This window comes from Pelodiscus sinensis, chromosome 3 (assembly GCF_052426305.1).
Source record: "Pelodiscus sinensis isolate ZL-2025 chromosome 3, ASM5242630v1, whole genome shotgun sequence".
Lineage (NCBI taxonomy): Eukaryota > Metazoa > Chordata > Testudines > Trionychidae > Pelodiscus > Pelodiscus sinensis.
In genome coordinates this window covers 7,285,937-7,309,278 of record NC_143054.1, presented here as the reverse complement: position 1 = coordinate 7,309,278, position 23,342 = coordinate 7,285,937, and the positions used below count along the sequence as shown (strand labels likewise).

General features: G+C 45.8%; 1 protein-coding gene across 1 annotated transcript in view; it reads right to left on the bottom strand.

Moving 5' to 3' along the window:
• The window catches only part of ELP3 (elongator acetyltransferase complex subunit 3), a 152,598-nt gene that overhangs the window by 21,881 nt on the left and 107,375 nt on the right, over positions 1 to 23,342 (bottom strand). Inside the window, exons 13-14 of the mRNA XM_075923284.2 lie at positions 20,817 to 21,044; positions 17,470 to 17,551 (exon numbers count right to left, since the gene is read on the bottom strand). Coding sequence (XP_075779399.1) covers positions 17,470 to 17,551; positions 20,817 to 21,044 — 310 coding nt within the window. The remainder of the gene's footprint in view (positions 1 to 17,469; positions 17,552 to 20,816; positions 21,045 to 23,342) is intronic.

The following is a 23,342-nucleotide window of genomic DNA, read 5'->3' as shown; positions in this document are numbered from 1 at the left end:
CAATGACTATCAAGGGGGGTGTTCTTGTGACGTAGACACATCTAAGGTACTTGTCTGATCCTCTCGGCACAGTGTCTGAGCATCTCAGAACTGGACATATGCTCAACAATGCTGTCAGCTAGGAAACCAGGCTCAGGGAGACTAAGGTCTTATACATAACGAGCCTTGTGGATAAGGGAGAAGCGGTGGATGTCATATACCTAGACTTTAGTAAGGCATTTGATACGGTCTCGCATGATATTCTTATTGATAAACTAGGCAAATATAACTTAGATAGGGCCACGATAAGGTGGGTGCATAATTGGTTGGATAACCGTAGTCAGAGAGTTGTTGTTAACGGTTTTAAATCCTGCTGGAAAGGGATAACAAGTGGAGTTCCTCAAGGGTCTGTTTTGGGACCCGTACTGTTCAATATCTTCATCAATGACGTAGATATTGGGATAGAGAGTACGCTTATTAAGTTTGCAGATGATACCAAACTGGGTGGGGTTGCAACTTCTTTGGAGGATAGGGACATAATTCAAAATGACCGTAGCAAGTTAGAGAAATGGTCAGAGGTAAACAGGATGAGGTTTAATAAAGAGAAATGCAAAGTGCTCCACTTAGGAAGGAACAATCAGTTCCATACATACAAGATGGGAAGTGACTGTCTAGGAAGGAGCATGGCGGAAAGGGATCTAGGGGTCATAGTGGACCACAAGTTGAATATGAGTCAACAGTGTGATGCTGTTGCAAAAAAAGCAAATATGATTCTAGGTTGTATCAAGAGGTGTGTTGTAAGCAAAACTCGTGAAGTCATTCTGCCGCTCTACTCTGCACTAGTTAGGCCTCAGCTGGAGTACTGTGTCCAGTTCTGGGCGCCACATTTCAAGAAAGATGTGGAGAAATTGGAAAGGGTACAGAGAAGAGCAACAAGAATGATTAAAGGTTTAGAGAACATGACCTATGAAGCCAGGCTTCATGAACTGGGCTTGTTTAGTTTGGAAAAAAGAAGATTAAGGGGGGACATGATAGCGGTTTTCAAATATCTAAAAGGGTGTCACAAGGAGGAAGGAGAAAATTTGTTCCTCTTGGTTTCTGAGGACAGGACAAGGAGTAATGGGCTTAAAGTGCAGCAGGGGAGGTTTAGATTGGACATTAGGAAAAAATTCCTAACTGTCAGGGTGGTCAAACATTGGAATAAATTGCCAAGGGAGGTGGTGGAATCTCCCTCTCTGGAGATATTTAAGAACAGGTTAGATAGACATCTGTCAGGGATGGTGTAGACGGAGCTTGGTCCTGCCTTGAGGGCGGGGGGCTGGACTCGATGACCTCTTGAGGTCCCTTCCAGTCCTATTATTCTATGATTCTACGATTAACTACGAAAGCGTCTACTCTTAAATTTTGTTCCTGTCAATGTAACTGTCCCACTGCACTGACTTAATTACACCTCAACAAGTGGCAGTCAAGTTTAATGTAGTGACACAGATATTGGCTTTTGGGAACTGTACCACAGTGCCCCACACTGACAAAACACTAGCTCCTGGTGAGGGATGCATACTGCAGAAGCAAAGCATAGACACATACATGTGATGTAATTATTGTGGTAGATAAGTCAACTTAATTTTCAGTTGGACATGGCCTAAATGACCTAAGGTCACACAGAAAGTTTGTGGAGGAGCAGAGATTTAAACCTGATTCTCCCAAATCTTAGGTTCACTACAACAGAACTCAGCAATTCACTTCAGCAGTGTGAGAGAAGGCCATTCAGTCTGTCAGCATGGGATTGCATCTGGGCAGGTAAATGTGGAAATGAAAAGCTCTGTGTTGCATTAGCACTTTCCCCTAGTCATCCAATTCTTTGCCTTCAAACTGATGTTCAAATCCACAAAAAGGCTTATGAACTCAGCAACGTCACCACCGGGTTACTTATATGGTGCTACAAATGAACATACTTATACTTTACAGAACATATAAAAATGAGGTTCCCCTCCCAAAAAGCTTATCATTTGATTGAGGCACACGTGATACACAGGATTAACTGTGCAGGTGCAAAAAGGCAGTGCAAAGATTGCTCATATGCTGTACAAATGAGACTGAGAGGCAAAACTCCACCACACAAACAGCAGCAGAGGAAACCCTTTAACTTTTACCCTTGGTAACTGATTTGATCTTGCTTTCCATGAGTTACAAGTTTTTTAACAGCACAGAGTAACTCACAAGCTTTAATCTATGATGTTCCTACCTAAAACATCATCCCAGACACTCTGGGTATGGGTATGTCTACCCAGGGAAAAAATAATAACAAAACCAAAATGCTACAGCTACAAGTCTCAGAGCCCAGATATACAGACTGGGGCTCAAGCAACAGTGCTAAAAATAGCTTTGAGGATGTTCAGGCTACCCCTGGAACTCAGGCGCTGAAACCTGGTAAGGCGGAGGGGTTGAGAGCTAGAGCCTGAAAGTCTAACACAGCTAATTTTAGCTCAACCCAGGTCTTCAGAAGTGGACTCTGAAACTCACTGTCGCAGGTGGTTTGTTTGTTTGTTTTTGCCACCTAAACAAACCCTAAAGCAGTGGTCCCCAACCTTTTGGAGTTGCTGGGCGCCTGGGGTCGGGGCCGCTCATGAACTGAGCACCCAGCGGTGGGGCCGCTCACATGCACGGGGGTGGGGCCGCTCACATGCACAGGGGCGGGGCCACCCATGCACTGCGCATCTGGGGCCAGCAGCACTCCTGCGCCGTGCGCCCAGGAGCGGGGCCATCCATACGCCCCATGCCTGGGGCCGGCGCCGCTCCTACGCCACGCGCCCAGGAGCTGGCAGCGCCCATGTGCGGTGCACCTGGGGCTGGCAGAGGGGGCTGCCCATACACCACACGCCCAGGGCGGGCACATCCCATGCGCTGTGTGCCTGGGGGCAGAGCCGCCACTGCCCATGTGTGGGGTGGGGCTGCCCATGCGCTGTGCACCAGGGGCCGGTGCCGCCCCTGTGCTGCACACCCAGCTGGGGGGGCCACCCATGCTCCACGTACCCAGAGGCCGGCGCCACCCATGTTCCGTGCGCCTGGGGGCGGGGTGAGCCCCGATCTCTTGGCGGGCGCACTGAAATGGCCCGGCGGGCGCCATGGTGCCCGCGGGCGCCATATTGGGGACCACTGCCCTAAAGGATCAGATGAAGCAACCTCTAGATTTGAATGCTGGTGGACTGGCAGCAGGGGAATTTACAAGTCAGGGCCCCAAATTATGGAATTTATTCCTTCTCTTCATTTCTCAGAACTTGTGTTTGCTAAACTTCAGAATAATGCGTGACAACACGGGGTTTCAGAGATCTAGAGTTGTTGGGTCAACACAACGACAGGAGAGGGGAAAATGGCAGCTGTGGGCCAGCAAACCAAGCAAAAGGCTAGATTCTAGTCCCATCTCTGTCACTGACTCAATAGGTAACCGTAAGAAAGTCACTTAATCGCTATGGTGTAGGGTACATGTCTACACTACACAGCTACACTACACAGCTTTTATTGACACAGTTGTGTCGATACATCCATGTCACTAAAAGTCAGGCGGTGTAAACATTTCGTTGGCACTTTTGCTGACAAAATGACTTCTACCCCAAATGAGGGGCATTTGTTTTGTCGGCAGACAAGCACTCCAACCAACAAAGCACTGTTTACACTGGTACTTGCCATAGCAAAGCTTTTGTTGTTCAGGATTTCTGGTTTCTCTCTCTCTTTGCTTTTTGTTTAAGCTTTGTTGCTCAATTGCCAGTGTATACATAGCCTTAGTTTCCCCATTTTCAAAATGCACTTACTTTTGAAAGACACTTCAAGATTTATGAAGGACTCTCTCAAATACCAAAGTAATAGCAAATAGGTTATGAAGTCCCACTACAAACCAACTAATCAGTATAACAGCATATTTTTATTCCTCTCCCACAACATTATGGGATTTCTGTGTGCTGGTAAAACTACATAGCTAATAAAGAACACTACTGCATAGGATTTCACATGTAAGCAGTTCATTGTTCTTGCGTTTTTCAACCGCTAGATCAACAAGACAAATAAATTCAAAAGAGGAGAATTGTAATCAATGGCATTTTTGAAAAAAAAAAATCAATGAAGAAAATCTCATGATAGAATTAATGAGCTAATTCTGCAGTAATCAATTTCGGGGAGCCATTAGCACAAAGTAGATGCACTCATTATGTTTGCTCATTGCCATTTAAACATCAGCTCAGAATCACCATGGAGCTTCCAGATGGTGAGATTACATCTCATTGATCTCTTAGTGTGGTGGCAATATTTCATTAATGACTGCAAAGCCCCGCCCATCACCAGCTGTGAGAAACAACTTTGGAGGGAGGGGGGCAACCCATGGCAAACTGGGGTTTTAGCACTGCCAATGATGCCAGAGGAAATTAACCTATGATCCTAAACCAAGTTCACAGAGCTTTCTCGGTTCAGAATTGAACACTGAATATTTACAGGTAAAAATGCCTTCATGCCTTTTACAATGTAAGATAAGGCAATGTCCTACAGGAATTAGAACATCGAAGAACAGAACTATGCTGATGCATTTCCGCAACAGTACTAATGCCCATCTTTCTCAGGGTGAAGGTTTAAGAGATTTTTCTATATATAACCAACATGCTATCCTGAGGCTGCTTTCCAGCTTTGTGGATAAAGCGTCCATTCTCTGGCATGGGATTACTGAGAATGCAGGGATTTAAGATGACACAAAGAAGCCTTGAAATTCAAGCCTGATTTCCCTCTGCATAAATTAAGAGTTTAGCAATGATGAAAAGAACAGACTGACAATCATGAAGATTAAACACCACTGTCCATTCAACAAGTGTGGCGCATGCAGCAGCACTGAATCTACTCTGTCCCTCCAAATTCTGCCTCAATACGGACGAAGAGGCAGTGCCCACAATGGCGAAGGACAGGCCAGTCCATTCAATAGTTAGCGTTTTCTTGCAAGACTTCCATCTTGTTCACAAAGGACTAGAGCCGTGGTCACCAACCAGTAGATCGCGATCTACCAGTAGATCTCAGGGGCTCCAAGAGTAGCTCTTGAGCCCTCTCTGAACTGCGCAACTGCGCAGTACATTTACATTAGATTTCCTCATGTAATGTAGGCGGGGCTTCAAGGAAGTGGCGGGGCAGTAGATCTTCGCCTGTTCTGAGACTTAAAAAGTGATCTTGGGTGTAAAAAGGTTGGAGACCACTGGACTAGAGTGAGATCACAAGTTCACTGTTATTTATTCATACTGTAGTAAGGCTTAGAAGGTTCAATTATAGACTAAAGCCCCGCCGGGCTAAGCACTGTATGACATATAACAAAAGGATTCTGTTTTGAGGAGTTTATATTCTAAGTAACATAAGCCACCAAATTACCAGTAATAATTTCTGGACACTAATTATCTGGTACTAGATTTGAATTAGCAACAGAAGTGGAAAGGCTCCATGTCCATTATGATACTCTGGGTCCTCCACTCCTGTACAACAAGAAAAACCCACGTAAAACAGTCCTATGGCAACTAGTAAAACCTACTACTTCCTGGGTCATTAATAGCAGCAAAAACAGGGAATGCAGAAGTACTACTACAAATTACTAAGAACTGGGAATAATGAAGTACCTCTCCCCTGCCCTACAATTTTACCACAGGCTGTTGAATTCTTTATGTCACATCTAACCATCTCTCTGTCCGGATGTAGTTTCTAGCACAGCCAGTCAATGCATTAGGTGAAGAGGCTCATATATATATTATATATATATATATATGCAATACAGAAATATATTTCTGTATTGCACAGAGGCCGTAAAAAGGATTCCTCTGTGCCAGGTGACACACACACACACAACACAGATGAGGAGAGGCTGAAGAGGTTACAATATGCACCCATCACCCACTTCACACAGGCGTTTCTGAAGCTTAATGTTGAACAAAGAACGCTGAGATCAGCAGTTACAGGGGCTATGTCTGCACTAAATGCTGTCATTCCTCAATTCTTCTGCTTCTCAGCTTCTCTGATGAACTGGCTAATGAAATAGGCCAGCAACACTTGACATCATTAGTTCCTAACCCCTACCCATCCAGACATGCACCCCTCCTTTCCTCCATCTTCAGTCTCTTGTGTGCTCAGGTGTATAACATTCCTGGCCTGCAGCCATGTTAATTTTCTACTTGGCAGAACACAAATCGAAACGTGGAGGGGGGAAAACAGATCATCTTGCTGCACTGTAATTAGTTCACAGCACAGAACAGTAGTGCAGTCCGGTCCTCTTACCACTAAGATAAGACTTGTGTGTCCTTGGAATGAGGAAATCTATATTTAGGTCTCACTTCAGAGACCCACAACTCCTGCAACATGCTACATGTACTGGTGTGATTTAACAGATAGGGGTATGACTGCCAAGATCGCCAGCCGCCGCATCAACAATAGTATTTTAAAAGGCTACCAGAGATGGGATGGGTCTTAGGGAATGCAGCACCTGGACTTTAATGGGAAAAGGAACATCATTAAAAGGCCTCACAGCACATGTGACGGATGCTTGTGAGAGTGGAATTCTCTCTTCTTCCCATTCCTCACAGAACAGTCTACCTCTGCAAAGAGATAAAGCATCATCAACCCTCTCTGCAGGACTGATGCCTTTCTACTCTTTTGTCATGAAGCAGAGAGACAGTCACAACAGCAATTTTTTGTCTGGGGACACATTTCCTGTAGGCATCAAAGAATTTCCTCTGAGAATTTAAATTTCAGGATTGCTGTCTGAAAAACCAGCCAGCAGCCTTAGACCCATAACGTCTATTATTTTGCACATCCCGAATGTTTGTGATGCAATAGCTAACACACAAGCCTGGTTAATGTTCCTACATAGAGCAGTGCTTGGGCTAGGTGCAAGGGCTCAGAATCAGGGGTGTAACCTTTGACCTTGACCCCCAGGCTTGTAGGAAGGATGTTCTTCTAGATCTACAATTCTATGAAATAGCTAAAAAGCCTCCTGCAACATCAAACCGGACACATTTCACATGACAGATAGAAGCACAAAACACTAAAATATCAACAGAAAATCAGAACTGAATTAACCAAGAGAGTTTGAAAAATAGCTAGTAACAGAGAGAAATGCTTTGATCCAGCAACAAGGCCACAAAGGTGCTCCAATAAGTGGTTTAAACATTTCAGAACAGACTTAAAGTCACCAGGGAATTATAGGAATACAGAGGCTGCCAAATGGGACAGGCAGGCTAGAGATCTACAGGATCAATATGCTGTCTTCAATAGGGATGTAAGCAACTAGTTGACTACCCAATAAGACTAGGGCTTATCAGGTAGTCGAGTCATTACTCAACTAGTCGCGCCCCCTCTTTCCCCGCCACCCCCCGGCTGCCTCTGTATCAGAAGCAGCAAGGGAGGGGAACAGGAACTATTGCTGGGGAGAGCTGGCTTAAAAGCCAGTTTCCCCCCAGTACCATCTCCACGGGGAAGGGCACAGAAACAGAAGTGCAGCGGGGGAAATGGCATGAGCAGGGACTAAAGCAGTCCCTGCTCGCACCGGGTCCTGACTGCTGCACCTCTGCCTTGTGGCGCAGCAGTCAGACCCAGCGCAAGTGGGGACTGCCTGAGTCCCCACTCACCTTAGGTTCCTTGCTTCGCCTCTGCCTTTCAAATGTAGTAAGAGCTGCGAGCTCTTTAAAAGGCCGAGGTGTAGATGGGAGAGCGAGTGCCACACCACCCTTCGACTAATCGAGTATTTGATGGAAATTCCACTGACTACTCGATTAGCTGATTAATCAAAATTTAGCACCCCTAGTTTCCAACAGTGGCCAGTACCAGATGTTACAAAAGGAAACTCAAGAATCTCTTGAGTGTAAAATCAGTGGTTTGATCATATCATGAGGCAGGAGGAGAGAGATCCCTTAAAAATGCTAGCTATTGATTTTTTTATCCACATCAAGAAAAGTGTTTTACACTTTTATCATTTGGGGGAGTCAACAATCACAAAGGGGTTTAAAATCTAACAAGATTCATATTTGCATATTTCATGAGCTTCTATCATAGCACAACTCAATTTCCATAACAGTATTCTGATCCTTCTTAACTTCCAGTGATTATCTTAGAAGCAAACAACTACTGTGGAAAATGAAATAGAAAATCAATGTCCAAAAAAGAGGGAAAAGTAATACATCATCCAAGAATTATATATTTCAACTAGCATAGAAGACGACTTACAACTAAATTCAGCAAATGCAAAAGCAAACATCCTCATGCATGCTGAAAATTTGCATTTCCAGACTATAGAGATATTAAGCTGTGGATATCAGACACAATGGAATATAATTTGTTTTTAGGGTTTTGTTTAAATTAATTAGAGTAAAAGAAATATACAACCAGGTAAGGCTGCACGTAAAATCAACAAAACACCAAGAAAATACACATACCTCTTCCCCTCCTCCCAATTTCCAACACTCACAGAACAGACATTTTAGATCATACCTCCCAAGAGCTGTGAATAATGGATTAATGCCTCAGGGGTCTACCATTGAGCTACCTAAGTCGGCATACTAATATACTATCTCGCATCAGAAAAGTACAAAGGCATCACTCATGCAGAAAATTACCTTAAATGAGCACTAGCTTCATGATAAACAAGCCACTCGCATTTTGCTTAGCTCTGATCTAGGACGTGTGGATTGGGGGGCATCTCCTCCTTTATTTCTAGGAACAGGCAGCACACTTCTGACTCTAAACAGTGACCTCGCAGACACAAAACCACCCCGTTTTAAAAATGTGAATACTTAATATTGTCTGATTTGTCCAAGTATTTAATACAAGGTAGCAGCTGACTGACGTCTCTCAACTGCTCACACACCAGGAGGAAAGCATTACAATAGTATTTGTTGGATCCACGCTGAGGGATGACCCACAGAATTGCAAAGTGTATTATCCAGTATGTGAAAATAGAATTAGTCATGCCACTCAACCCTGCCTCGACTTCTGTTTGTGCCCCTCTTTTAATGCATGCTTCCTACACCTAGGATGTCTTCCTTGACGTGGTTTACAAAATTTCTCATCCTTCAAATCCTTCTATAAAAATCAAACGGCCCTTTACAGTCAAATTACATCCTGTTCTCCCACCATCCCTACCATGAAATGAAGTGACAGAGCAAGACGACAAGAAAAAAATAAACTAGGAACTGCAAAGTAGATGATGTATATCATAATTTACTCAAGACACTTACTGTTGCATCGCCTGCTCAATACTTTGCTTGCTAGTCATTGACTATTTGACCTGTAAGATAACTGAAGCAGGGACCTTGGAGTCACACTAGTTAGAAAAGCCCCAGTACATTCTGCGTACTACAGAAAAAAAATCTAAAATGTAATCTAAATTATTATAAAAGGAGAGGTGTCCGTCACGCCATCTCTCTCAGAGAACATTTGAGAATACACTGGAAAACTTAAGAAGTTTCTAGAAAATGCCAGAAAAAGTGAGAAAACTCCAGAACTTTCTAGAATTTTGTAGAAAAATGTTCTGACATGACAGGCATTTGTCCCGCCCCTTCCAGCACACCAGGGTGGATGTACAGTGCCATAGGGAGATTCTGCCACGCGGGTGAGTGCAGGGGCGGGGTTAGCCCTGAGGGGGCGCAGGCCGGCTTGGACTCTATGCTGGCCAGTTGGGTGAGGCAGGAGCGGGGCTGGGAGCAGGACACAAGAGCCTGGTGCCACCACTGGCTGGGGCTGGTGGACTGCCCAGGGAGCAAGGGGCCTCAGAGCCGTAGCCCAGGCAACAGGAATTGAGCTGGGAACGAGTGTGGCGCCCGGGCAAGTTGCTGGGAGCTGCATCCCCTCGGCCTGGGCAGGGTGCACATGCGGGGCGGAAGCTCCCCTCGGAGCCGCAGCCACCCGAGCCTGCTGGAAGGAGTGGGACACAGGCCTGTCGTGTCAGACCGGGGAGGGAGGGAAGAAGGGGAGTTGCTCTGCCCCGGGCTTCCTGGAATCAGCCGCTGATCAGTTTCAGCAGCAGCTGACTTGGGGACACCTGGGGTAGAGCAGCTGGGGTGCTGCCGGGTTGGTCCCCGCAGCGCCGAGGTGCGGCGCTGCGGGGACCTACCTGGCAGCGCCCCAGCTGCTCTGTCCCAGGTGTCAAGATTCAGCTGCTGTTGAAACTGATCAGCGGCTGATTCCAGGAAGCCCGGGGCAGAGAAACTCTGCCTCGGGCTTCCTGTAGTCAGCCGTTGGTCAGTTTCAGCAGCGGCTGAATCTGGACGCCAGTTCCGACTTACATACAAATTCAACTTAAGAACAAACCTACAGTCCCTATCTTATACGTAACCCGGGGACTGCCTGTAGTTAAAACCAGTCTGAATGAGAAAATTCTAACCTCCTCTGAAGATGTGCAAGGTGTGACAGAATACAGACACCCAGCCTGGGTTATTAAATGATATACAGTAATAGGGAACCTTGACACTTGCTTAGTCTGTAAATACTTCCAGCTCTCTGCCAAATGGTAATTCTCTCCATCGTTACACCCATCTTGATACCAGCTCCCAGGAACTGGATGTGCTGCAGAATCCCAAGGTTTAGTCACTGGTAAGATGGGAGAGGGAACAACAGGTTCTCTTGCTGAATAAAGAGCAATGACCAAAAGGCCACATCTAGTTCTTGGCAAAAAATGGCAGCTAACCTGAGTTGGTAGTGAGTTGTATGTTTGGGAAAAAAATGGAATTGGATGGTGTTAGAGTCACACTGTAAAGATGACAGATTTCCACCTCCAAGCTTTGAAAATAAGATTTAAGGTTTTATCTCCTTTGTTTTGTTTGTTTCTGAAGCAGGTGATCACAATGTGAGACCATAATAGGAACAGGGATGGTCAAGGAGGCTATTTTACCTGAAAAGGAGCAAAATGCATCTTTTTTTTAAGTCAGGTGACTATTCCCCCAAAAACTCAGAACAACTGTAGCAGGAAAGAGATTTCAGCTGTTACATGTTACAAAGAGACTTTCTTTGTTACAAAGAGACTTTGTTTTGTGCTAAAGCTCAGAATCAGAGTGGATTATAATCTGAATCTCATGTGATTTCCCCCAAAGGACTGTGGGGTCCCATGCTCTCTACTGGGGTTATCCGTCAGCATTTGACACCCTACTGCAATGATCTGATCTCAGGTATGATCTGTATTTGTGGGAAAAAAATGTCAAGACCAGAATGTGCAACTTAGAAAAAAGCTTTTTTCTCTTATAGGGGTTGTATTTCAGGAACCCCTTATTTGAACACCCCAAATTGGAATCACTGACCTTGCTCTTTATCTCTGTGCGGCATGTCATATTTCAAGGTGATATGATTTCTTGTACAGACTTCAGAGCACTTAGAACTAGGGATGTTAGTAACCACTGAAAATTTTAGCAGTTACATCAGGGTAGGCAAAAGGGAACGCGAGGGCCGGATCCGGCCCGTTAAGTGGGTTGACCTGGACTGTGGAGGCCCTGCCACTCCCTTGCCTCCAGGCCAATTAGGATCTGGGGGTGGGGGAGTGGGCAAAGCTTCCTCCCGCCCCGTGAGCAGCATGAAGCGCTTTGAAGTGGCTCCCTTTCCTACCTCATTTTCAAGTCATAGTTCAAGGATGACTAGAAATAGTAGTGTTCTGACATCTGCTCAATAGTCTGTGTGAAACAAAATCAGATCGACACTAGACTTTTCTCCCAGTAATGTTGGGTAAAGACGTGATTTTTTTTTTTGCAACGTTTTTTATACCAGCAAATTCCCTAGTGTAGATGCAGTGATACTGCCATAAAAGACGTTTTTGCCGGTAAACCTTATTTAGCTAGGCCATGGTCACCAACCCATCGGCCGCGATCGACTGGTTGATCGTGAGGCATCGACCAGTCGATAGCAAGGTGTTCGGGGCAGCCCCACCCCCCATTTTCCCTCCACCACCGAGAAGCCCCACTACCTACCGCTAGTGTAGTGCCGGCTTCCCGCGGGGTGGACAGAAATCCTGGGTGAAGCCTGAGTCACTTTCGGGGGCTCTGGAAGTGCGCAGGCTGCTCCCCTCCCACAGCTCTGTCACGTGCTGGGGGAGGGGGCATCGGCTCCAGAAGAGGAGTCCGGTGGCTTCCCTGGGAGGGGTGAGTTGAGCGCAGGGATTTCCCTGCGCCACGGGAGCGGGGGTAGGCCCTGGGGCTTAGCCTGGGGAGGCTCCTGAGGGGGTTTGACCCCGAGGAAGGCGCCGACGGGGGTTTGGCCCCGCCGCGGGAGAGGCGGCTTGGCCCCAGGGCAGGCACCCGCAGGTGTTGGCCACGCTGTGGGAGGGGATGGGGCCGGGCCGGGCTGTGGGAGGGGGGTTTGGCCCTGGGGCAGGCACCCATGGGGGTTGGCCCCGCTGTGGGAGGGGTACGGGTAAGGGGAGGGATTGGCCGGGCCGGGTCATAGGAGGGGGGTTTGGCCCCGCCATGAGGGAGGGGGGGAGTTTGGCCTCGGGGCAGGCACACGCAGGGTTTCCCTGCGCTGCGGGGTGGGCTCGGGCCCCACCATGGACAGCGGCTGCTGCCATCCCGTGCTGCTGCCTGTGTATCAGAGGCAGCAGTATCGGGTACCAGGGGGACTCCCTGGCTGCCAGTCCCACCCCTGGGGATTATCGAATAGTCATGTAACTGCTAAGATTTGATGCAGTTACACATTTATTAAATTAATCAATATTTAGCATCCCTACCCTAGATACTTACACCTCCACATCAAAGGCTGTGAATGACCCACTCCGACTTGATTAGCTTCATTAACACAAGCAATTTCTTCCTGATGTATACTCCTGCTTCTGTAACTACCACTCAAATTCCTCTGATGAAGTGGGTATTGCCCACAAAAGCTTATGCCCTAATAAATCTGTTAATGTAAGATGCCACAGGACTCCTGGTTGTTAGTAAAATGGTTTATTCCAACATTAGCCTCACTTAAGCTGTAGCCAAGCAAACCGAATTCCACTCCTTGAGGAGCAGCCATGCTAGTTCAGTAACTTGCTGCAAATATGAATGAATTTGTAAAAGCATTTTAGCTTGCTGCTTACTGGAAAAAAACATGAAATTATATTAGGACTGTGTTCATTACCCTTCCAGGGTGCAGGCTTCAAGGCTGTGCAGTGTCAGCACAATTAAAGAATACAAAAGAATCTGTGAAGAACAGATGCCTTCCAGCTGTTACCTGGGAAATGTTATCTAGTGACATTCAGTTCTCCTGGTGGGTTTTATCTTAAATCAAAATGCAGCCAGGATTCACTTCGGCACTAGAGAAGATTAATCATACGTTACTCATTTTAAAAATGTATTTTGAAACAAGTCCAGGTACACACAACTCAGCTGCAAAATTATCCACCACCTTGCAGTGTTACGCTGCCAGCATGTGTGACAAAATGTGGACTACTGTCTAGAGAGAAGCTTTCAGTTGCGAGCTGCCTCTGAAAATGTTTCTCAGCATGGCTGTCTGGTGAGTGGTGCAGTTTTTTTGGTTCATTTTCCAAACACTTTGCTTGATTGGTCCCCCAAACTTTCTTGCCTTAACCCCTGATTGTGCCCCCAACAAATTCCCGGGATTCTTTTCTTCTCCCCTCCCTATGGTTTTACATTTTGTCTACAACGGCTTTTCTTTAAGCTCCTTTTTCTGAAGAGTAGCGTAAAGCAAATCTTCAAGGATTCAGAGTGATTATAGAATATGGAGTCATTCATCTGTAGCTTACTGGTTCAAATCCATTTTAGGATTGGTATTAAGTGACTGACACTCATTACGCTCCGATGACTGTTCAGCGTCCTATGTTTAATGAATTGGGCATCTCAGTCTTACTCCTACAGACCAGATACGTAGACTCACAAAACCACCATTAGGAGTGGTAATAACAATAGTCCTTATTCGTAGTCTCCATGGAAGGTACAAAGATTGAATGGCCCATGGAGATTAAGTTCTGCTTCCACTTCTGCAGATGATTCCTCTGGGGCAAGGCGAAGGCACAAGGCCAAGGTAGGGCAACTGACACTACCATTACCTTTGCAGTACATGATGCAGGTACGAACAGAGGACTCAGAGTAAGGATGTTAAATTTAGATTAATGGGCTAATTGAATAGTCAATGCAATCTGCATCGACTATTCAATTAGTCGATACGGGCGCTGCCACCTTTAAAGTGTAGCAACAGTCCCAGGGCTGTTACACTTCAAAGGCGAAAGCGCTGTGGGGAATATGGAGCCAGTGGGGAAAGAAAGCAGTCCCCAGCTGGCCCCATGCTCCCCATGGTGTTTCAAAGCAGCAGCGCTGCATGGAACCCAGGGTCAACCAAGTAGTCCCCAGTTGACCCTGGGCTGCATGGGGAATTTCAAAGTGGCGGTGCCGCTTTGAAGCACCCCTTCTTTCCCCCCTCCCCCACCCATGCTGCCTCTTTCTGAGAGGAAGCAAGAGGGGGGGAAGCGACCTGTTGACTAGTGTGCATTTGCTTATCGGACAGTCAACTAGTCATTCACATCCCTACCTCAGAGCTTTCCTAAAGTAAACATGGTGCATTTTACCAGCACTAAACTCAGTTGTAAGGAACAAAATGCAATGGGGGGTGGGGGGCAGGAGGGATAGAAGAGGGGAAGGGGGAACTAGGCTACATATCAGAAAAAAGATCCATGACACACTCAATAGTGATCTAAAACACATCACGGCTTAAAACTTCAGTGTGTAATTAGCCTTCTGGTCAGAACAGAAGTAACATAGAATTTGGATGGTCTCTCCCATCCTGGTCCAGATTAGATGCTAATTCACAGTCTGGTTCGGAGACTGACAGCTTCCAGCGTGCACTTAAGAGAGTCCCAGGACTACAATTTAAGAGAAGTTGGGCTGGTCAGGAATGAGATGCTTTGCTAAAAGGCTCTCTGGGGAGCTGCCTGCGCTGCTGTTCCATCGTTTTTAGAAATATCAAATTTACTCATTGCTTGTAGGAGGAAAAAAATCTCCAAACTAATGCATCAAAATATGGAAATGCTGAAGAACTGAATCACTGATGTCTGAGGTACCTGTCACTGATTGCCTGCAATAAAAGGCAACTAAACAGAGACACTTAGGATGAGCCAAAGTACAATCCAGGACTAATGCTGTGGTATAATTATGATTTACAGTACTGAAAGAGCTCTGCCTTTGAAGATTTAATAAGCAAAATATACAAACCCTATAGTACCTGAGGCAAGGTATGCAGAGAGTGACAAGGGAATAGGCAAAGAAGAGGGGATCAGGGCTAAGGAAAAGGGAAGGAAGTAGGGATTGGGAGACTGGAGGGGTTTGAGGATGCGAGGGTAGTAGAGGAAGGGGACCTGTTAGCCCCAATTTCTCTCTTTCTGTGTGTGCACTTGGATCTAGGGCAGGGGTATGGAACCCTCAGGCTCCGGGGACTCCTCCAATGCAGGGGAGCCCACACTGGTGCTCCAACCCCCCTACCACAGGGCTGGAGCACATAAAATCTACTAGCCTGGGTCCCCCTAGGCTCTGAGGTATGAGGGGTCTATGGGGAGTGTTTCTCCTCAGTCAGAGGCCACATCAGTGAGGGTTTGTTTTGTATTTTGGCTTCTCAACTGTGTGTGGCCTCCAACTGATTTTTCTGTGGGTCAGTGGCCCCCGAGCCAAAAAAGGTTCCCCACCTCTGATCTAAGGGAAGCCCATCACCTCTCCATGGGTCTGAGCCCTTCGACCTGCCTCTCCGTGTGCGCTGAGATCTGGGTTTGCAGAATGAAGACATCACACATTTAAACCACTATTCATTCCCTGGGTTTCAGACAAGATACACATCACTGCCTGGAGAGGAGGGAAGATTGGCCAGGGTGCACGGGGGTGTGGCCTGGTTTGGATGATGGGCAGACAAGGTGGACCTGGAGCATGGCTGGAAAAGCCTGGCTGAGGGGGCAAGAGTCCAAGCAGGGATTAGGCCGTGGAAGTGAGGGGCCCCCAGCTCAGTGTGCAGCTTGGGCCAGCCTACACTATGCAAACTGTAACGCACAGCTACAATGCCGTAGCTACGCTGACATAACCCCATAGCACAGAAGCCGCCTGCCCTGCTGGAAGGCTTTTTCCCCCGTCTCTGCAGGAACACCCATAAGCACAAGCCATGCAGAGCGATAGCAGCATTCTTCCATTCCTCCTGCTGCATCCACTGGGGCTAGGCTAGCACCGTTACGGTGCAAGGGGGGATGGACTTTTCACACCTCTGAGCACGGTAGCTATGTTGGCCTCAAAAAAAAGCGCAGACCAGGCCTAGGAAACTGCGACCTGTGATATGTGTACATGGATGAGACTGCTTTCACTTGTCCTGAAAAATTACACATTGCCCAAAAGCTTGTCTCTCTCACCAAAAGAAGTTGGCCCAATAAAAGGTATTATCTCACCCACCTTATCTCTTTACTATCTGGGGATTGGCACAAGCACAACACTAGTGCATACCCATAACAAACATTTCAAAGCGTGACCATTATGCCCATTTTACTATAACAAAAAAGGTATAGGAGAGGCACTGAGGAATCACATGGCAAAAAGACCACTGGGCTGGGACTTTTCCTAGCTGTGCCACTAGCCTACTAAGTGACCTTGGGCAAGTCACTTAATCTCTCCATGTTTCAGTTTCCCAGCTAATTCCAGCCAACAAACATTTCTCTTTCTGCTTAAAAAAAGTAGGCAATTAAATGGCAAAAAGTTTTGTTAATGCAGAATAAAGGTTACCTGGCGATGCTTGTGTCCTTCCAAACTTTCAACTTCAGCAAACTCAAACTGCTGAAAGCCAGGAACTACACAATTAAGATAAATGCCCGTGCAACTTTGACTATACCCTCTTTGAGCAATGCCTCATTATGCTCATAACACACATTATCACTTTGCTTTTTCACTCAACTAGACTGGAAATACCTACAATGGACCTATGCTCAAGCACTGACCCTTCCCCCCCCGAAGAGAATACCACACTTGTAAAATTTTACAGCCACTTCATAGCCTTTTTCCAAGACCTTCACACGTGCACACGGAGTACCACTTACATCTACACTTTTCCTTTCCACCTCACTACTGACTATACTTCTAGCAAGGAGATTCCAATGCCCAGCTGCTGACACAATCTCCATTCTGTATTGAAAGAGGCAGACTGGAACCTCAAGGTACATATGAGACTCTTTCCCTTGATAACACACCCGCTCCTGTCATAATTATATCTCTTCCAAGTTGCTCCCTTTTATTCCTCCACAATTCAATAGTTACATCTATTACAGTTGGAGTGTATGTATATAATTTGCAGTGGTTATTGCCGGATCCAGGGGCAGAGTTAAGGTTACGCAGGCATTCCTAGTTTTCACACATTTGAGTTGTGCTGAATTCAACATTCTGGAAAGGCGCAAGCTATCACTAGGCAATCTTAACTCTGCATTAAAAAAGATTTTGCTATTTAATTTGTTTGTAGATTAAGTTTGGAAGAAGAATTAAGCAACAATACCTGAAATGACTGCAATTTTCCATGATCCATGCTCTTCTTTGGCTATCCTTTCTGCTTCCTCCATTAGCAACATACCAAATCCCTAGAAAGGAAGAAATGAGAGAGATAGAAAAATATAAAGATTGTTCAAAAAAAAAAAAAATACAGCAAGGTCAACATTTAAGACAGGTGTGGGGAATCTCAGGGCTGGGTGTGGCCCTCAGCTCGCCTGGATCTGCCCCCAAGACTCAGCCCCTCCCCTCTAGCATTGGGGAGCCTGTGCTAGTGCTCCAGTCCCCCTGCTACACCCTGAGGGCTAGAGCGCACAAAGTCATAGAATCATAGACCCACAGGGCAGGAAGAGACCTCAGGAGTCATCGAGTCCAGCCCCCTGCCCAAAGCAGGACCAACCCTACATAATTGGTGCATAATTGGCTGGATAACCGTACTCAGAGAGTTGTTGTTAACGGTGCTAAATCCTGCTGGAAAGGGATAACAAGTGGAGTTCCTCAAGGGTCTGTTTTGGGACCCGTACTGTTCAATATCTTCATCAATGATGTAGATATTGGGGTAGAGAGTACGCTTATTAAGTTTGCAGATGATACCAAACTGGGTGGGGTTGCAACTTCTTTGGAGGATAGGGACATAATTCAAAATGACCTTAGCAAGTTAGAGAAATGGTCAGAGGTAAACAGGATGAGGTTTAATAAAGAGAAATGCAAAGTGCTCCACTTAGGAAGGAACAATCAGTTCCATACATACAAGATGGGAAGTGACTGTCTAGGAAGGAGCATGGCGGAAAGGGATCTAGGAGTCATAGTGGACCACAAGTTGAATATGAGTCAACAGTGTGATGCTGTTGCAAAAAAAGCAAATATGATTCTAGGTTGTATCAACAGGTGTGTTGTAAGCAAAACTCGTGAAGTCATTCTGCCGCTCTACTCTGCACTAGTTAGGCCTCAGCTGGAGTACTGTGTCCAGTTCTGGGCGCCACATTTCAAGAAAGATGTGGAGAAATTGGAAAGGGTACAGAGAAGAGCGACAAGAATGATTAAAGGTCTAGAGAACATGACCTATGAAGCCAGGCTTCATAAACTGGGCTTGTTTAGTTTGGAAAAAAGAAGATTAAGGGGGGACATGATAGCAGTTTTCAAATATCTAAAAGGGTGTCACAAGGAGGAAGGAGAAAATTTGTTCCTCTTGGTTTCTGAGGACAGGACAAGGAGTAATGGGCTTAAAGTGCAGCAGGGGAGGTTTAGATTGGACATTAAGAAAAAATTCCTAACTGTCAGGGTGGTCAAATATTGGAATAAATTGCCAAGGGAGGTGGTGGAATCTCCCTCTCTGGAGATATTTAAGAACAGGTTAGATAGACATCTGTCAGGGATGGTGTAGACGGAGCTTGGTCCTGCCTTGAGGGCGGGGGGCTGGACTCGATGACCTCTCGAGGTCCCTTCCAGTCCTATGATTCTATGATTCTAACCCCAACTCAATCATCCCAGCCAGGGCTTTGTCAAGCCGAGACTTAAAAACCTCTAGGGATGGAGATTCCACCCCCTCCCTAGGGAACCCATCCCAGTGCTTCACCACCCTCCTAGTGAAATAGTTTTTCCTAACATCCAACTTAGACCTCTCCACCTACTAGGCTGGGCCCTCGCAGGCTCTGGTGTGCTAGGGGAATGTGGAGAGTGTCTCTCTCAATCCGGGACCATAGCGAGAGGTTTCTTCCTGCTTCTCAATTGTGTGTGGCCCCCAACTGATTTTTTTGTGAGTCAGCAGCCCCTGACTCAAAAAAGATTCCCTACCCTTGAAACACTGAAAGAGAACCGGCAGAATGGGTGCATGTCCCCCAACTGGAGACCAGAGACAGACACACAAATTGTCTGAAATATACAGTAGATAGTTGTCCCTTTCTCCACCCATGTCGGCTCAATGGGATTATAGCCGTCCCAGTTCCAGCTCTGGCCCCTTGCTGTGGTCATTCTGCAATATACTGGTCCCTCCTGCCAGATCCCTCCCTTTCCATTTTATGAGAAACAATCAAATTCCAGGCACATCCCATTGTCCTGGCACAACCAACCCCCAACCTTGCTTTACGTTATGATATAACAAATTCGGTGGTCCTAGCTTACACTTGAACGGACTCATAGACAGATGGACGGTCAGACACACATTTCTAAAATATATAGTAAGATCTAGGTAAAAAGCAAATACACTTCACTTGCTTTCTCACACTACTTCCTTCCACTGACTTTCTAATGAAAATTACATGCCTCATCCCTCTGCTACCTATAACATCTTCCAGCTTATTGTTGAAGTGTATGAATTTGATCTTATGCTGGTAAATTTGAGCCTTTAGATCAAGCGTAAAAAAGAAAAAAGTAATCAATTTATTCTTTGCACTAGAAAGCCTCAGGGCTGATGTTTTAAATTAACTTCCTTTTATTTAATAATCTTTCCCTGTGTAAATGCATTAGGATGCAACACTTTGTTTGACAGTGATGACCTGGAGCATTCTGGAGGCAGGCATAAAAATAATGAACTCGTCAACTATAGAATAATTAACATTTCAAAACCTAGGGTAGAAAAAGTGGTCATCATAAGAAAAAAGCAAAGCGAAAGAAAAATCAATTGAATCAAGCCAAATGCAAACAAATTAAAATAGACTAGAAATTGAGATTTCATGGCATATGACGCACTAATGCGCACTGTGGTGACGCTTCAAGCCACCGGACCTCAAGATGTTAAGCAGAAACTGTTCTGCCCACCTCTGAATAGAAAAGGGCCCTCCCTGGTACATACAATCTTTCATTGGGAGAAAATGTTAAGCTGAAGATTTTTATATTCTTTAAAATACTTTGTATGCAGTTCATGTTTTTAGGACTGAATCATATGCCCTTCAACTTCACTTCAGCCCCACTTCTCACACCTAGCAGGTATACAGAAACAAAATGTGAGTGCAATTCCTGCAGCTGTGTGTTAGAGATGAATTGATCCCCCTCAGCTCTCAGAGAGAGTATAAGAAGGATGGGTGTTCAGTACCTAATGGCTGAACTAGTGTCAGCATTCATGAGTCTGTATCACATGGACGTGTAGCAACACAGATAAAGCGTACACCCGATGCTGTCAACCATGCGACTGGCATAACTGCAAGTACTCAACAGCATTAGTGAAAGCTCACTGGCAGCAGGAACTTATTCTACTAATACAAGATGGGTACCAAATTCAATTCTGCTTCTGTCACAGCCAATTATTCACTAAAGTAGCTTACGGGCTAGTCTCATCAAGATCATCACAAAGTTTTCTTAATCTTTCTAACAGAAAAAAGGTTGCGTACATAAGACGACAAGGAAAGTTACTTAAGATACCTGATGCTGAAATTTGGAAGGGTCACGACTGCTCACTGGGACCACGCTACCGTACACATGCAGTTCTCTAACGATCGAAACGCCTCCCTTCAACTCAGGCCTGAATGACTCCCCTGAACACTTCCGCAAACGCAGAAGGCCAACCAGAATATCCTGTTCTGGATCTTCATAGGACAGAAAAGTCTCCCAGCCACCATTTGCCACGTAGTCTCTTCGAACTAACTCAACCTTTTCAAAGAGAAAAAAGCAGGGAGGGGAGGCAAAGAAAATCCTGTTACAAATAATTGAGGGACACGGTGAATAGACCAAACCCAATTTCATGGATCTACACACTGTTAAAAGGTCAGAAGAAGTGCGAAGTGCTTTCTTAAAGCCCAGTTTCATCCTAGATGGATTTTAGCATCAGTAGATAAGAGCTGAGGGACCTATGATAGCATTTATCTGAAGACAAATTGTGTCATACTTCAATGAAAAATACATTTGTGGAAATGACACCATTACTCTTTAGCCCTGTACACTTTTACCCACAAGGTATTTAGAAAGTGCCAATCAACAGAGTAGCCAGGGGTTGTATAAGGCAGATATGGAAGACTGTATCCTCCACTCCACTGCTGCTCCAAAAGCATCACAACTAGCAGCTCCCCATCTCCAACCAGAGGTCTCAAACATCTAAGGCAGGGGTGGGCAATCATCTGAAGGAATGGCCTCAAAAAAAGGGGTGGGGCCAGGATGCTTCCAGGCTTCCCCACCTGCAGACCGTGATTGGTCTGGGGATGGGGGAGCCCCTCTGCCCCGTCCAGGTTCCCCCTAGGCACGCTCCTGGTGGGAGGAGTCTTCCCATAATCCCCCAATGCCAGGCCAATCAGGGCCTGGGGGCGGGGGAGCATGCAAAGCCTTCTCCAGCCCAGCAAGGAGCGCATGGCACTTCTAAGTGTTGTGTGTTCCTCACAGGGCGGGGGAAACTTTGTGTGCTGCCCTAGGCCCTGATTGGCCTGTGGGCGGGGAAGTGTGCAAAGCCTCCTACTGCTCTGCCAGGAGCATGTGGCATTTCTAAGTGCCACACACACAGAGGGGCTGTGTGGGAGAAAGCACCAAGTTTCTCAACTGACAATTTAGGAAGTTGGCATTTGATAATTTGGTCTGATGACATGCAGTGATATTTCCCTTGCCTTTAAAAATTAACTATTTCTTTAATGATGGAGCAGATTATCTTAGATCTAATGTAATTAAATCTGTTCACTAAAACCACTTAAGATTATAAAAGTGTATAAAGTTCCAAACAATTTTAAACCTTTTGGGTGATTTAATAAAACTTGCTTAAAGAATGGGTCTTTAATTTAGGCTCAATCTAACAATGAGGATCAATTTTTCCTCCAGGCAGCTCAGTGCAGGAGCTGGGCCTTTAAAAAATTTACAAGAGGAGTAAAAACCTGGATCATATCGTTTGTTTGTTGGTGCTATATAAATAACAATAGGATTGTTGAATCAACCTTCAGTTCTTCTTTGAGGATGTTCTACCTGCCTGCTATATGAATATGAATGGAGATTGCCTATCTTCTAGAACTGGAAGGAACCTTGAAAGATCATTGAGTCCAGTCCCCTGCCTTCACAGCTGGACCAAGTACCATCCCTGACAGATTTTTGCCCCAAATTCCCTCCTCAAGGATTGAACTCACAACCCTGGGTTTAGCAGGCCAAAGCTCAAGCCACTGAGCTATCCCTCCCCCCCATTTCCTTCTCATGGGCTGCCCTGGCCAGCACAACCCACAAGTATCAGTATGTAGCATCCATTTTGAATTAATCTTCATTTTCATGATAGGAGTTTGGGCCCACCTTATTGTATTGTGCTATATGATAGTAGGTAGAAACCTTGGAGAATTCTGCACGCATACAAAAATCTATTTGATTTTTTTCTCAGCTTCATCTCAGTGCTAGGTGAAGTGAACCTTAATTGGTGTAGCAAATTAAAGGCCAATTTAATTTTGAATAGTATACCCAAAGGCATATTGTTCTCATGAAGCGGAGAGATAACAATCTCTTGGCTCTTTGTGCGATCAAGTCTTGAAATAGTGCATTCATTTCTGTGGAGCCTGTTACCAGAAAGGTGATGAGTGGGAAAGAGCTCAGAGGGAACCCCACCCCAATGCCCTTTGCTTAAGAACATAAGACTGGCCATACTGGGTCAGACCAAAGGTCCATCTAGCCCAGTATCCTGCCTGCCAACAGTGGCCAATGCCAGATGCCCCAGAGTGAGGGAACACAACAGGGAATCATCACATGATCCCTCCCGTCATCCATTTCCAGACAAGCAGAGGCTAGGGACACCATTCCTACTCATCCTGGCTAATAGCCATTAATGGACCTAACCTCCATGAATCTATCTAGCTCTCTTCTGAACCCTGTTGAAGTCCTGGTCTTCATCACATCCTCTGGCAACTTTTAAAAACAGACAGAACAGAGCAACAGACAGTGTACACATTACTGTAGATAACAGCGCTGCACTGTACTGGCCGAAAAATGGATGTG